The 17,747-nt window shown below is 36.8% G+C and overlaps 1 protein-coding gene across 3 annotated transcripts in view; it reads right to left on the reverse strand.

Annotated features, from left to right (window-relative positions):
• The window catches only part of AKAP7 (A-kinase anchoring protein 7), a 143,037-nt gene that overhangs the window by 71,185 nt on the left and 54,105 nt on the right, over positions 1-17,747 (reverse strand). For all 3 annotated transcript variants that reach the window (XM_032274768.1, XM_032274769.1, XM_032274770.1), the window contains exon 6: positions 4,839-4,951. In XM_032274768.1, coding sequence (XP_032130659.1) covers positions 4,839-4,951 — 113 coding nt within the window. The remainder of the gene's footprint in view (positions 1-4,838; positions 4,952-17,747) is intronic.

A 17,747-nucleotide genomic window follows, 5' to 3' on the forward strand; every position in this document is an offset into this window, starting at 1 on the left:
TTTTAAGTTGACATGGATAACAGCTTTTCAGGTTATTTTTAAAAATGACAATGGCTAGATGATGAAAAAAATCTCAATTGGGTTATCACTACAGAATATCTCATTACAACTCCTATAGACAATAATGAATGGACCAGCTATCTTACTATCTCAGAATTTATTTTATTTTATTTTATTTCATTTTTATTTTATTTTAGACACGGCTCTGTCATCAGGCTGGACTGCAGTGGTGTAATCTTGGCTCACCGCAACCTCCTCCTCCCGGGTTCAAGTGATTCCCCCACCTCAGCCTGCTGGGTAACTGGGACTACAGGTGTGTGCCACCATGCCTGGCTAATTTTTTGTATTTTAGTAGAGACTGGGTTTCACCACGTTGGCCAGGATGGTCTCAAACACCTCGTGATCTGCCCACCTTGGCTACCCAAAGTGCTAGGATTATAGGTGTGAGCCACTACACCCAGCCAGAAATTTTATAATAATCCAGAGCATTCCTCTACACAGCACACCCCTTTTTACCAAAAATCATCATGTCTACCCTGACAACAGTAGCACCAGTACTTTAGGAGTGCATCAATATCATACACAAAGTCATTTCCAGACTATCCTCTAGCGGGTCAAATCAAAATATAAGGAGGACACCACTTGGCATCAGTCTTTAAAACACAGCATTTTTTTTTTTAATTTGAGACAGAGTCTCACTCTGTTGCCCAGGCTGGAGTACAAGGGCATGACCTTGGCTCACTGCAACTTCCACCTCCCAGGTTCAAGCAATTCTCCTGCCTCAGCCTCCTGAGTTGCTACGATTACAGGTACCTGCCACCACACCTGACTAATTTTTGTATTTTTAGTAGAAACGGGGTTTCACCATATTGGCCAGGCTGGTCTCAAACTCTCGACCTTATGATCTGCTTACCTTGCCCTCCCAAAGTGCTGGGATTACAGGTGTAAGCCACCGCACCTGGCATTTTAACAGGAGGTATCATTTAGCTCTCTTCCAGACAGTCTCACTTTACACCACCCCTCCATACCTGAAACTGAAGGAACAATCCCATGACAATGGAAAGCCTTCAGGTTTGCTGAATCCCATGGCTTCCCCTCACTCCTGCATTGCCATGGGGACCTAACTATCTCATCACCACTTCTTATTACATTCCACTCACCAAAGTCCTGCCCTTTGGGATTTACTATATTCTGAGTGACATTAAGGTCAGCTCTATTCACTGATCTACCAAAAAATCCTGGGCTAAGAGAACAACTGTGGGAAGCCACTTTTTGCCTCTAAAATGCACTGAAATCATTAAGGTATTGGCAAGGCAAACCCAAGGAAACCATTTTTATACAATTTTAATTACAGTATAGATTTTATATACTATATATGGTATAGTGTTTTATTATACCTTTTTGTGCTGTTACAGAATCCTTATATCTACTTTACTAGCTGCTTACAACATTTATATGATTTACCATAACTGACTTAAACATTTCCTTTTTGTTGTGGGAGTTATTTCTATTATTTCCCTATTATTAACAACACTAGTAAACATCTTTATGCATAAAGAACTTCTCTTTTTAAATTCTTTAGAATAATATCAGCAGCTAGGACATCTTAAAGAAAATGAGATTTTTTTTTTTTTTACATTTTTTAATGTCAGTCGCATAATTCATGCTCAAAGGGCCATATCAATTTTATATGACCTCTGATAGTCTTTCTACCACAAGTTTATCCTAACAAATGTTCTTCTCATACACCATGGTCAGGAGTATAAGTTGGCACTATTGCTTGACAAGGCAATTTGAGATGTTTCTGAAAGTTTATAATGTCCAATACCCTTTGCCCTTAGAATTCCAATTTAAAAAATTGGTTCTTTGAAATACTGGCATATCCACCCAAAGAACAGTGAACAAGGAAGTTCATAACAGCATTATTTGTGGTAGCAAAGAAACAGAAATCAATCTAATTATTAATCAAGGGAAGAATGTTTCAATTATGGCAAATCAAAATAATATCAAGAGTTTTATTTCTGTTTTAAAGAAACTATATGCGTGTATGTGTATGTGTGTCCATATATATTTGCTGTGCATAGGAAAAGGTCTGGAAGGATCTACTGGCAGTGTTTACCTAGAGAGAGGGACATTATATTGAGAAAAAGGAGGTTGCAGGATGGTAATAAGGGAGAATCCGTAACTTTCACTCTGTAGGTCTGTATATATTTGAATTGTTTACAGTAAGCATATATTCAGATAATACTTCTATAATTAAAATAACTTTTTAAATAAAAAATAAAATATGTGAAATGAGTCCAATCTCCTAACACCCAAGTGGAGAAAAAAAAACCTATCTTGCCACCCCCTTCTTTTATTTCACTATCAATCTAAATAACATGGAAGGCCAGCAATACATTCCACCATCATCCTTATTTAATGATCACCTGCTTGTGACCATTAGATAAATGGATGGATTTAAAACAAAAATCTAGAAGAAAATTAGCACCAGGAGAGAGGAAAACAGATAGCTGGAAATGTAAAAACATTAAGAATGAGACGAAGGAACCATGTATTTTTAAACAATCTACATACCAAATCATGAATTATAATAAAGTAAAGAAATGAAATCTCTTGTATGTATGCCACCTTTTCATAGGTTCTAACCTTTACAGTAGATTTGCTGCACAAGAGACTGTTGGATATTTATTTAAGCCTACAGGTCTCAAGTATACTCCTCTGCAGATCATCTGGATCAGAATCATAGATGGCATTTACTGAACATCAAAAGCTTAGGTCCTAGGTCCATCTTTAATCGAAGGGTAGAGGGTGGAAATCTGAAGTTTAAACAGGTACCCCAGCTGACTTGTGAATCCCCAAATCTAAGATCTACTTCCTCAAACTTTCAGGCAAACTAACCATCATAGTAGTGATGGGAATAGACTCATTCTATAAATTAAAAGAAAAAATTCTTATTTGGCTTTCTGAAAAATAAGATCATAATTTATTATCTAAATATCAAGCATTCTAATCTAAACAAAATGCGATCTGATTTAGATTTTGTGTACCATTCAAGCAGTGGCTATTTTCATCACCACTCTGTGCCCAGCACTCAGTGTCTGGCACAGAGTAATCATTCAATACATATTTACTTAATTAAGACGATTTGGAACAGGAGCTCCTTACATATAGAAATGATTCTGTGTGAACTAGAGCTGGCCAGCAGGAAGGAAGAATGTGAGACAGAATTGAGATAGGATGGGTTCTCAGGTACAGAGACAGGGCTCTGCAACTGATAAAACTGTGATCTCAGTGACATCACAACCATTCCAAGTCTCATGTCACTTTTCTATAGGGTAAAATTGTTTCTGCGAAGTTAACTGCCAATAAATCATTTAAATGCAGCTTGAAATGTTGACACATAATAGTTTAAGCAGTTTTTTAATAAAATTCCTTGGGTTCTCTCATTTCAAAGTTAATACTATAAAGACAAAGAAACATTTTGGAATGGAGATATTACCTTCACCACTGATTGTCATTCTGTGATTAAGTTTGAAACCACTTGGAAGAGGACAATCCATTTGAAAGCAAAACAAGAAAGATAACCAGTAAGAATTCAAACTGTCAGTCTACAGGTTTTGTAAACTTTTATCATACCAGATTCCAAAATCTATCATTTACGCCAATTACTTTACCTAACATATTCTGGAATGATACTTTATATGATACTACTAAATTTGTGGCATTGTAATCCAAAAAACCATGCAAGATATCTTTTTGAGATTTTCAGCAATAGTTTATAGAAAACTCTACTACAAGGTGGTGAGTCACCCAAACCCATGATTTAAAAGCCCCAAAAGACTTTTCTGAGGACAGAGACATTAAATACAAAATGTGCCAAATTAAAAAAATAAAAAATCTACTTACTACTATACATGGCCTTCATTTCTAGAGCTGCAAATCAGTCTTAATGCAGCAAAGGGTCATGGAGAGCAGAGAGCGGCTATTAATCTGCATGCCCATCTCTAAAACTCTGGTATATCAGAGAAGGCCATCAGGTGTCTGAATCTGCATGAGGAACCCCCTAGGCTGAAATAGGAAACACAATGAAGGGTGGCCTTAGGATTTTAGGAGAAATGCTCATGAACTTAGAAGAAAGTCAAAAGTTGCTCTGACATCTGAGGGAAGAAGGGGTGGCCTACAAAGGCAGGAAATCACCCTGAGACAGGGGAAGTCAAAAGACCTGTCGCTTGGTTTGTGCCCCTGCTGACCATCCTTAGGGAGAAGTATTTTTAAACACCTCCAGGAAAGGGGGTCCCTCAATTACCCTCATGCCCAGTCCCTGGTACACCTGGTTCCAAGGACTCAATGGAGGCAACTACTGAAAGATGGTCAGTAACCTTAAAGAGTGACAGGAAGAGGGGTAAAAAAGCTTTGCCCACCTTGAAGAACCCAGTTGGCAGTGAGCAGCACCAGCGTACACAAGCCAGCGGAGGAAGCCTTGAGAGCAACAGGATGCAAATAACCACAAGCAAGGATAGCAGCAAAACTGAACTCTGGCACCACCTCGAGGTTCTTCAGGGGCTGAAGGAGATGCAGCAACAGTGGTAGAAATAAATGATGGCCAGAGTATGCGGGAACAGCCATAGTGGCAAAGGAAGGCAAAGCTCAAATAGCCTCCATGGAAGGCCTGGAGCATCCTCAGCATCCCTGGAAATTGGAACCAACCTGACTTGAAATCCCAGAAGGAAGAGTGGTGTCAGAGACCACAGCAATGTTATTCACTCATGCTCCTGACCATGCTCATGGCTGGCGTGGCCTGGTAAAACAGGCTTGCAATAAGAACATGCACTCACATTCTTACGGAGCCATGGTGCTTTTGACAACTTCATGAAGGTCAAATGAGGCTTAAAACTTCTGCTCTCTCCTGCCCGGATGCCTTTTTCTTGAAATGTCCTATTTGCAGTCTCTGAAGAAAATAATGAGAAACAAAGAAATGCTACTACAATATTTTCACAGTTGTCTTTAATTGCAAAAAAAAAAATACGAGCTCAAACAATAACTAATTATTTTACAGTGAAAATTATTTTACAGACCTGTTTAAGATACTTTCTTTAAAAGAGAGAAAAAATCCATAATGTGTATGATAACAAATGCTATATGACGGTTAAATGTCCAGTGATTTCACACCTACGGTAAAGCTCACAAAAACAATAATTTGAAAGGCTATCTAATAAATAGAATAACTGTTGGGCTGACATGATGCTGATTTTCACTGAACATCCCAGTGGTTTCCATAAGTATAAAAAAGGACTAGCTCATCTGAAACCCTTCATATCTAAAACTTCTGCTTCCGAGATAAAGTAGCAGAAACCTTCCCTGAACAAGGATAAACAAACAAGGTAAGCCCTTTGGCTGTTCCAGCTTATATCCTTGAGTGTCCAAGGCCTCGTGTAAGGAGGTGAAACAGATAAGAGTCCAGCCATTCCCTGGGTTGAGGGAAAAGAGCTGAAAGGGACAGAGTACTTGAGACGTCAGACCTGAACCAAGAAAATTTCAGAGCTCTTCAAAGGGTCCCCCCAGAATACTCAACTGAGTCCTCCTTATCAGTGCATGTGTGCAAGGAAACTATCTGGCGCTGGGGAAAAACACATTCAAAAGGATTAGAGGGAAGACTGTCCAGTACTCTAACAAGAAAAGGTGAGCTCTTTGATTGTCCCAGCTTATATCTTTGAGTATCCAAGGCCTTGTGTAAGGAGGAGAGACCCAGATGGAGCCCAGGAATACTGTCTGTCCCATTAGCCAGACTGGAAAACCTCAAGATTCATGAGATGTCAGGTAAAAGGAATAGTCTTGTCTCAGTAATGAAGAATAATTAACTCTGGACTGGTATTCTTCTAGTACCACCCAAAAAATCTTAGAAGCAAGACCCAAAACAAACAAACAAAAAACTATTTCCAAGTAACTTAATTGTTTATCAGAACAAGGCCCAAGGATATTTATAGAAATACAAAACAATCCAGCACCCAACAATGTAAACTTTACAATGCCTGGCATATAATCAAAAACTACTAGGCATGCAAACTAACTGGTCAATATGGCCCTCATTTTTGAAAAGATAAATCGATTAATCAAAAGTGACTCAGAACTGACACAGAGGTTAAAATTAGTTGATAGGGCATCAAAATAGTTATTGTAACTGTATGTCCTAGGTTCAAAAAGTCAAGTAGAGACATGGAAACTATTAAAATCCAAATTCAAATAAAATTTAGAGAGAGATGGAAACAGCAATTTCTGAGAAAAATTAACTGAATGGAAGTAACAGGTGAGACATAGCGAGCAAAATATTGATAAATTTGAAAACAATGCAATAGAACCTAAATTAAAACACACTAAAAAAAAAGAAAATGTAAAGAAAAAAGAATGGAGAAGAGAATTATCAGTGAGCCATGGGACAACGTCAAGTTGTCTAATGTGTCTGTAACTGAAGTCCCTGAACAAGGGCAAAAGAGACGGAGTTAGAGAAAATACGTGAAGAAATAATGGTGTTGCAGAATGAGAATTGCCACAACCACGATGGAAAGTAATCCGGGTAGCAACTATTAAAATTTAAGCTACACAAGCACTCTGAGCTAGCAATTCCAATTCTAGGAAAATACAAAAGACATGAAAGCATCGGTATACAAAATTCTATGAAAAGATATTTATTAAAGCATTATCTGAATTCATACAAACTGGAGATAACTTTCATCAACAAAGAAATGGTTGATAAGTTACCATATGGCCATCATGAAGAAAATAAAAGGAATTAATTAGAACTACACACATAGACATGAGAAGATGGCCATGATCCACTATGCAAAAAGAGAGAACTTACATGGTTATTACATCTATAACATGGTTCTCTGGAATATAAGAGAGAGAATTAAAGAAAATAGCCTATCTATGTTTTTACTAACATGGAAAAATAGTATAGAATACCTTGGGATGTGGGTTGAGACTGAATAGAGGTAGAAGAGACCAGAGTTATACATACATACATACATGGTTTGAATTGTTATAATGAACATATATTACTTTTGAATAAAAAAATTAAAAAATAAAATAGGCACAATAACAAATGTGCTATATGTTAACAACATGACATTGCTATAATTTCACAAGCATCAAACTAGAATGCACAAAGAGGAGGACAGAATCATTTGGCATATATGTAAAAAAATCATACTTTGCAAAGATCAAAGGTAAATAAATTTTCCTGTGGTCTTTTTATCCAAAAACAGGTAGGGCTAATACTATTAAGTCAATTCTAAAGACATGAAAACTGGCACATAGGAATAACTTAGAATTTTATAAGATAAACTTAATGAAGATATTGAAATAATTAAAAAGAATCAAGTGGAAATTCTAGAGTTGAAAAATGCAACTGACATGCTGAAGAATGTATTCAAATCTCTTAATAGCGGGGCCGAACAGACTGAAGAAAGAATTAGTGAACTTGAAGACAGGCTATTTGAAAATACTCAGTCAGAGAAGACAAAAGAAAAAAGAACATAAAACAATGAAGCCCACCTACAAGACCTAGAAAATTGTCTCAAAAGGACAAATCTAAGAGTTATTGGCCTTAAAAAGAGGTAGAGAAAGAGATAGGGGTAGAAAGTTTATTCAAAAGGATATTATCAGAAAACTTCCCAAATCAGAAGAAAGACATCAATATTCATATAAGAAGGTTACAGAACACCATGCAGATTTAATTCAAAGAAAACTACCTAAAGGCATTTAATAAGCAAACACCCAAAGGTCAAGAATAAAGAAAGGATCCTAAAAGCAGCAAGAAAAATCAAGCAAATATCATACGGTGTAGAGCTCCAATGTCTGGCAGCAGACTTTTCAGTGGAAACTTTACAGGCCAGGAGAGAATATGATGACGTAGTTAAGATGCTAAAAGGAAAAATTTTTTACTCTAGCATAGCATATCTGATGAAAATATCCTTCAAACATGAAGGAGAAATAAAGACTTTCCCAGAGAAACAAAAGCTAAGGGATTTCACCAACATCAGACCAGTTTTATAAGACATGCTAAAGAGAGTTTTTCAATCTGAAAGACAAGGACGTTAATGAGCAATAATAAATCATATAAAGGTACGAAACTCACTAGAAATAATAAACACAAAGAAAAACATGGACTATTGTAACACTGTAATGGGGGTATATAGATTAGTTCTATCTTAGAAGAAATATTAAACAATGAACCAATCAAAATAATAAATAAAACAACTCTTCAAGACATATCTCTATAAGACATAAAGAGAAACAACAAAAAGTTAAGTGGGAGAACAAAGTTAAGGTGTAAAGTTTTTATTAGTTTTCTTTTTGCTTGTTTATTCAATTGGAGTTAAGTTGACATCACTTTAAAATAATGAGCTATAAGATAATATTTGCAAGCCTCAGGGTAACCTCAAAGCAAAACATATACAACTGATACACAAAAGAATAAAAAGCAGGAGGTTAAGTCATACCACAAGAGAATATCACCCTAACTAAAAAGAGGCAAGAAGAGGAAGAGAACCACAAAAGCAAAAACAAATGACAAATGGCAATAGTAAGTCCTTACTTTACACTAATAACATTGAATGTAAATAGCCTAAACTCTCCAATAAAAAGACACAGCGTGGCTGAATGGATTTTAAAAAACAAGATTCAATAAATCTGTTGCCTGCAATAAACACACTTCACGTATAAAGATGCACACAGACTGGGAAAAAAAGGAAAGAAAAAGAAATTCCATGCCTTCACTACTGAATTCCACCAAACATTTAAAGAAGAGCTAATAACAATCCTACTCAATGGGAACCAAAAAGGAGCAGGAGTGTATATGCTTCCATCAGAAAAAAATACATTTCAAGACAAAAACTGTAAGAAGAGACAATGAAGGTCATTATATATTAAGGGGTTAATTCAGCAAGAGATATAACAATTGTAAACATATTTGCACCCAACACTGGATCACCCAGATATGCAAAAGAAACATTACTAGAGCTAAAAAGAGAGACTCCAATACAATAATAGCTGGATACTTCAACACCCTACTTTTAGCACTGGACATATCTTCCAGAAAGAAAATCAAAAAAGAAACCTCAGACTTAATCTGCAGTATACAGACCAAATGGACCTAATAGATATTTATATAATGTTTCATCCAATGGCTGCAGAATACACATTCTTTTCCTCAGTACATGAATCATTCTCAAGGACAGATCATATGTCAGGTCACAGAACAAGTCTTAAAACATTCAAAAACCTGAAATGATATCAAGCAACTTCTCTGGCCACAATGGAAGAAAACTACAAGTCAAGAATAAGAGGAATTTGGGGAAATATACAAAGACATGGAAATTAAACAATATGCTCCTGAATGACCAATGGGCCAATGAAGAAACTAAGAAGAAAACTGAAAAAAATTCTTGAAACAAATGATAAGGGAAAGACAACATACCAACAAAACCTATGGGATACAGCAAAAGCTGTACTAAGAGAGAATTTTGTAGTTATAAGTGCCTATATCAAAAAGAAGCAAAACTTTAAACAGATAACCTAATAATTCATCCTAAAGAACTAGAAAAGCAAGAGCAAACCCAACCCAAAATTAGTGGGAGATATTACATATCAAAGCAGAAATAAATGAAACTGAAAAAAAAATACAAAAAAATAACAAAATGAAAAGTTGTTTTTTTGAAAAGATAAGCAAAATTGACAAACCTTTAGCCAGACTAAGAACAAAGATAGAAGACCCAAATATATAAAATAAGAGCTGATAAATGAGACAGTATAACTGACACCACAGAAATTCAAAGGATTATTAGTGACTGCTGTGAGCAACTATATGCCAATAAATTGTAAACTCTAGAAGACACAAATAAATACCTAGACACATACACTCTATGAAGGCTGAATCATGAAGAAATCCAAAACCTGGACAGACCAATAACAAATGCCATAGTAAAACATCTCCCAGCAATGAAAAGCTTGCGACCTGATGCCTTCACTGCTGAATTCCACCAAACATTTAAAGAAGAGCTAATACCAATCCTACAGAAACTATTCCAAAAAATAGAGGAGGAGGGAATATTGTTCCAAACTGATTCTACAAGGCCAGTATTACCCTGATATCAAAACCAGACAAAGGCATATCAAATAAAGAAAACTACACACCAATATCTCTGATAAACATTGATGCAAAAATCTTCAATCTAAAATATTTGCAAACTGAATTCAATACACTGAAAAGATCATTCATTATGACCAAATGGATTTATTCCAGGGATGCAAGGATGGATCAATATATCCAAATAAATCAATGTGATACATCATATCAACAGAATGAAGGATAAAAACCATATGATCATTTCAATTGATTCTGATAAAGCATCTGATAATATTAAACATCCCTTCATGATTTAAAAAAAAAACCCTCAAAAAACTGTGTATAAAAGGAACATACTTCAGCATAATAAAAGCTATATACAACAGATCCACATCTAGTATCGTACTGAATAAGGAAAAACTGGCAGCCTTTCCTCTAACCTCTGGCACACAACAAGAATGCCCACTTTCACCACTGTTATTCAACATAATATAAGAAGTCCTAGCTAGAGCAATCAGACAACAGAAAGAAATAAAGGGCATACAAATTGGAAAAGAAGTCAAATTATACTTGTTTGCAGATGACATGATCTTACATTTTTTAAAAAACCAAAAGACTCCACAAAAAACTGTTAGAACTGATTTAAAAAAAAATCAGTAAAGGTGCAAGATACAAAATCAATATACAAAAATCAGTAGCATTACTATATGACAATAGTGAACAATCTGAAAAAGAAATCCAAAAAGTAATCCCATTTACAATAGTCACAAATAAAATTAAACACCTAGGAATTAACCAAAGAAGCAAAAAATTTCTACAATGAAAACTATAAAACACTAATTAAATAAATTAAAGATAGCACCAAAAAAAATGGAAAGATAGTCCATGTTCATGGGTTGGAAACATCAATGTTGTTAAAATATCCATACTACCCAAAGCAATCTAAGATTCCATGCAATCCCTATCAAAATTCCAATGACATTACTCACAGAAATAGAAAAAAAAAAAATCCTAAAATTCACATAGAACCACAAAAGACCCAGAACAGTCAAAATTATCTTGAGAAAAGAGAACAAAACCGAAGGAATCATATTACTTAGCTTCAAGTTATACTACAAAGCTATAGTAATAAAAACAGCATGGTACTAGCATAAAAACAGACATATAGCTCAATAGATCAGAATAGAGAACCCAGAAACAAATCCATACATCTACAGTGAATTGATTTTCAACAAAGATGCCAAGAGCATACAGTAGGGAAAAGACAGTTTCTTCATTAAATGGGGCTGGGAAAACTGGATATCCATATGCAGAAAAATGAAACTAGACCCCTGTCTCTCACCATAAACAAAAATCAAATCAAATGGATTAAAGACTTAAATCTAGACCTCAAACTATGAAACTACTACAAGAAAACAATGGAAAAACTCTCCAGAACATTGGTCTGGGCAAACATTTCTTGAGTAATACCTCACAAGCACAGGCAACCAAAGCAAAAATAAATAAATGAGACCACATCAAGCTTAAAAAGCTTATGGCTGGGCATGGTGGCTCACATCTGTAATCCCAGAACTTTGGGAGGCCAAGATGTGCAAACTACTTGAGATCAGAAGTTAAAACCAGCCTGGGCAACATGGCTAGACCTCATCTCTACAAAAAGATATGAAAATTAGCCAGGTGTGGCACTGTACACCTGTAGTCCCAGCTACTTGGGAGGCTGAGGTGGGAGGATCACTTGAACCTGGAAGGCGGAGGTTGTAATGAGCTGAAATTGCACCACTGCACTCCAGCTTGGGCAACAGAGTGAGACCGCTTCAAAAAAAACAAAAAAAGAAAGAAAGAAAGCTTCCTTCTGCATAGCAAAGAAAACAATCAACAGAGAGACAACCTACAGAAGAAGAGAAAATATGTGCAAACTACCCATCTGACAAGGGATTAATAACCAGAATTATGATGAGCTCAAACAACTCTATAGGAAAATTTTAATAATTCAATTTTAAAATTAGCAAAGATCTGAATAGTCATTTCTCAAAAGAAGACACACAAATGGTAAACAGGTTTATAAAAAGGTGTTCAACATCGCTGATCGTAAGAGAAATGCAAATCAAAACTACAATGAAATATCATCTCACCTCAGTTAAAATGGCTTTTAACCAAAAGGCAGGCAATAACAAATGCCGGCGAGGAAGTGGAGAAAAAGGAACCCTCATATACTGTTGGTGGAAATGTAAATTCGTACATCCACTATGGAGAACAGTTTGAATTTTCCCCAAAACACTAAAAATACAGCTACTATACAACCCAGCAATCCCACTGCTGGGTATATACTCAAAAGAAAGGAAATCAGTATATTGAAAAGATATCTGCACTCCCATGTTTGTTGCAGCATTATTCACAATAGCCAAGATTCAGAAGCAACCTAAGTGTCTGTCCATCAACAGATGAATGTAGAAAGAAAATGAGGTACATATGTATATTGGAGTGCTATTCAGCCATAAAAAAGAATGAGACCCTGTCATTTGCAACAACACAAGTGGTACTGGAGGTCATTCTATTCAAGTCAAATAAGCCAGGCAAAGAAAGACAAGCTTCACATGTTCTCACTTTATTTGTGGAAGCTAAAAATAAGACAATTTATCTCATGGAGATAGAGCATAGGAAGATGGTTACCAGAATCTGGGAAAGGTAGTAGGAGATAGGAAAGAAGTAGGGATGTTAATGGGCATAAAAAAAAAATAGAGAGATTAAGACCTAGTATTTGATAGCATAATAAAGTGACTATAGTCAGTAAGAATTCAATTGCACATTTTAAAATAACTAGAAGAGTATAACGGGATTGGTTTTATTTTAATTTTTATTTCACTAGTTTTGGGGGAACCGGTGGTGCCGGTTGCATGGAAAGCTCTTTAGTGGTGATTTCTTAGATTCTGGTACACTCACTACTTGAGCAATGTACATTGCACTCAATAGGTAGGCTTTTACCCCGGACCCCCTATAAAACTTCCCCCAAGTCCATTATATCATTCTTATGGCTTTGTGTCCTCATAGCTTAGCTCCCACTTATAAGTGAGAACATAAAATGTTTGGTTTTCTATTTCTGAGTTACTTCACTTAAAATAATGGTTTCAACTACATCCAGGTTGTTGTGAATGCCATTATTTTGTCCCTTTTTATGGCTGAGTAGTATTCCATGGTGTCTATATACTACGTTTTCCTTATCCATTCACTGGTCGATGGGCATTTAGGCTTGTTCTATATTTTTGCAATTGTAAATTGTGCTGCTATAAACATGCATGTGAAAGTGTCTTTTTCATATGACTATTTTCCTTTGGGTCCATACCCAGTAGTGGGATTGCTGAATCAAACGGTAGTTCTACTTTTAGGTCTTTAAGGAATCTCCATACTGTTTTCCATAGTGGATATGCTGGTTTACATTATGGGATTATTTTTAACACAAAAGATAAATGCTTTAGGGAATGGATATTCCATTTACCATGATATGATTATTATGCACTGTGTACCTGGATCAAAGTATTTCATGTACCCCATAAACATATACATCTACTACGTACCCACAAAAATTTTTTTAAAAAGGCTAAAATCTTCTTTCTTCTTTCTAAGAAACGTTTTCAAACAAATGCTAAAAGTGGCTAGGTCACTTTAAGAACTGTACAGCACACATGAAATCCAGTCAACAAACTCAAGTTTGATCGTTCATTCATTCAGCAAATGTTTACTGCGTGCCGAATATACACCAGGTACCGTTTTAGTTTCTGAACATACAGCAGTGAGCAAGACAAATTTCCTGCCCTGTGCACCTTCCATATTTGTTGGGTGCCACAAACTAATACACAAATGAAGGTCAGGTTCTGTTAAGTGACATAAAGAAAACTAAAGCAGGTAAGAGGATACAGAGTGCTGTGGAAGAAACGAGGTTCCTATTTTAGATAAGGTGGTCTGAGAATCTGGTTCTGAATATGTGACATTTGAGCAGACACCTGAGTGAAGTGGAGAAGACAATCGTGTGTATCTAGGGAAAGAGTACTTGCAGCAGAAGGAACAACTTCTAAGGTGAAAGAATACTGAGTAGGTCTGAAACACAACATACAAGTCAGGGTAACTAGGATACAGTGGGGATTTGGGGAAGAGGCAGAAAATACATTTAGAGAGGCAGGGGCCTGCTAAAATCTTTGGATTTTATTCTAAGTATGATTGGCAATTTTATTTAGGTAATGAAACATTCCTGTGAAAGTAACTTTATTTAGTCATCTATAGTTAGTTAGTTAGTTAGTTTGTTTGTTTGTTTGCTTGCTTGTTTGTTTGTTTAAGACGGGGTCTCACAATGTTGCCCATTCTGTTCTCAAACTCCTGGGCTCAAGTGATCCTCTGCCTCAACCTCCAAGTAGCTGGGACTACATGCATACATCACCACACCTGGCTACTCCTCTGTATTTCAACTAGAATATCTATTTCTTCCTGGTGGGAAAAATTAGACATTTTGAAAATTCTTAGTGTTGCCTGGGACTGTATCTTTGTTGAAGAAGGTAGCTAATGGAGTATCACAGTGTTTTTGATTGGGGGAGAGAGGTGGGCCGCATTTGGATCACTATTTGGCATCTCCTAAGACATGCACCAGGCTTGATTTCGGCAGCTGGATTCTCCCTTATTCCCATATATAAGGATTCTCTGAAACTTTGGTGCCCTCCTAGATACACAAGATTTCATCCTATAGCTTACCATACCACACCAGAGCAAGCGGGAACTCAGTGGGGCTCGTGAGGCCCTTTACTGCCTTCCTGCTCCTCTTGAGCACACAGAAACAGCCGAGTGTCAGAGATCAAGGTGGAAAGGGCCCAAACAGGTCTGAACGCCATGAGGCCACCTGGCACATGAAACCACCCTCTCTTCTGTCACCTTCAGTGGACCTGGCACATGAAACCATCCTCTCTTCTGTTACCTTCAGTGGCACTCTGGGAGCACAGGGAATTCTGGCTTTGCTGAATCTGTGCAGACTTCTCAGGGATGGAGTACAGGTCACTCCTGCTCTCAGACTGATCTGGATTTCTGTTGTTTCACTCATGGGATGACAGAGGGGCAAGAACACACACTCTTGCTTGGCCTCTAACTCTTCTTCACCCAACCTAGAGTATCTTTTCTAGAATCGGGGACAGGTAAAAACATACCATTAGGCTAAGTTGTTGAAACCCTAAAGCCTTTTCTCTACTTTTGCTGCTGTATTCCTCCTCTTTTGAAATATGAGTGTCACTCACTGCCCAGAAGGGGGCAGACAAAGAACAAGGGATATAAGAAACATAAGGAGAGAAACTCAGTGAATAACTCAAAGCAGTTTCTCACCACATCTTTGAAATCTTACTGCTATTTTACTTTTACTGTGTTATTTTCTTTAATTATTATTCTACTTTATACTAAACACTAATTAATGTGCTAACTGTGACATTTCAATCATGGTGTATAAATTTGGGGCATATTCTAAAAGCTCTGTGCTAGTAGTAGTCACTGCTCCCAAACAGCTTTTTGTCTCTTCTATGGTAATAAAGAAGGTTAAGCAACAGACCGTTAAAATGCCAAGAAAACACTGGTTCTCAGTTGCAAACAACAAATTGGCAACTTTGGCTGAGTTGAGCAGGAAAAGAATTCATACAAGAACACTGGGAGGGCCAGGTGTGGTAGCTCAATCCTATAAACCTAGCACTTTGGGAGGCCAAGGTGGGTAAACTGCCTGAGCTCAGGAGTTCAAGACTGGCCTGGACAACATAGTGAAACGGTCTCTACCAAAAATACAAAAAAAAAAATAGCCAGGCATGGTGGAGTGTGCCTGTAGTCCCAGCTATTTCGGAGGTTGAGCTGGGTGACAGAGTGAGACCCAGTCTCAAAAAAATAAAAAATACATAAAGAAAGAAAGAACACCACAAAGACCAGAGGACCAGGCTGAAAGGCCATGAAGCCAAGGAGACAGGAGATGTCCAAAGCTCTTGTGGAGCCCAGGTCCAGTACCAACACCCCCTTTTCCACTGAGCATCAGGTGCCAAACCACAAACAGCACACGAAGGGCCAAAACTGCTCCCATTGGCCTTGGACTGGTGGTAGCTGTCACAGATGACACACCTATCCCAAGGATGAATTTTGCATGGTCCTTTTCTTCTTTAAGTTGCTAGCTTCTGCTTCAAAATCTGCATCAGACCAAGATCATATTTTCCTTCCCTAGCAATAAAGAGAGTCTGTGAAAGAACATATCTGACACAAGAGAGTGGTGTAAAAAAATTAGATGCTGGGTAGTCAAAGAAGAAAGACAAGTCCAGCATAAGCATGGTAAGAAAGAGTGAAAGTGTATTCCTAACAATTATTACTGTAATTAACTTATCAACTTATAGTTCACATAAATTACAAAAACGTATCTTTTCTCAACTACCCTGTCATAACCCAACTTCGATCCTCTCTATCTTGGCATATCCTCAACTGTTTTAAAAGAACCTCATGTTGAAATATTAGGCTGAATCATACAAAACTGTCACCTTTATGAGTCAAAAACCAGTCAAATATTAACAACGTCTTACAGTTTTACAGATGTCACGATGGACTAACTTATTACGTTCCTAAGATTTGACTGATTAGAGCATAATTTCTAAGACTTCACATATTTGAAGAATTATTCCATATAAGAGCTTCTGACAGCAATTTAGCAACATGTTTATATCACCCCAGAAAACAAATAGCATAAAGGTGTGGAAGCACAAATTCATTTATTCAGTTACTTTGTGGAAGCACAAATTCATTTATTCAGTTAATTACTGAGCACTCCCTGTATGTGCCAAGCACAGTATCTGCTGAAGGCTGCACGCATGAGACTATTAAGTTATTTTTGTCTCCTGGGAGGTTACAGTCTCACAGGACAGATTTCAGCACAATAAAAAGGACTTCCCAATCAACATCAAAAAATCAAATTTGAATTTCTGAGTTTATCAAAAAATTCAACAAATATAAGAAAAGGACTTTTGTTAACCGAAAATTAAAATAGTGAGCATTTGTACTGTTCTTTACTACCTACATTAATGTTTATTTATTATCTTATTTGATATAACAATCAAATCAATTGAGTCTAAAGAAAACAACATTTTTTTTCTTTTTCTTTTCTTTTTTTTTTTTTTTTTTTTGAGACAGAATCTCACTCCATCACCCAAGCCGTATTGCAGCAGTGGTACAATCTCAGCTCACCGCAACCTCCGCCACCTCCCTGGTTCAAGTGATTCTCATGCCTCAGTCACCTGAGTAGCTGGGATTACAGGCGCGCGCTATCACACATGGCTAATTTTTGTATTTTTAGTAGAGATGAGGTTTTGTCATGTTGGCCAGTTTGAGCTCAAACTCCTGGCCTCAAGCAATCTGCCTGCCTCAGCTTCCCAACCAAAGTTCTGGGATTACAGTCGTGAGCCACTGTGCCCAGCCAACATTTTTCAATTTACTGATTTCAGTTATATCAGATTTCGCCCCAACAGCTCTCATTATTCACTGGGTCTGAAGTCTTTTACGATATTTATTACTGCTTTAAATAACATTTGTCACAAAGAACTTTTAACTTTTACTAATGTGCTTTTGCAATGTA

This window comes from Sapajus apella, unplaced genomic scaffold (assembly GCF_009761245.1).
Source record: "Sapajus apella isolate SASKATOON/1434 unplaced genomic scaffold, GSC_monkey_1.0 scaffold6, whole genome shotgun sequence".
NCBI classification, from domain to species: Eukaryota; Metazoa; Chordata; class Mammalia; order Primates; family Cebidae; genus Sapajus; species Sapajus apella.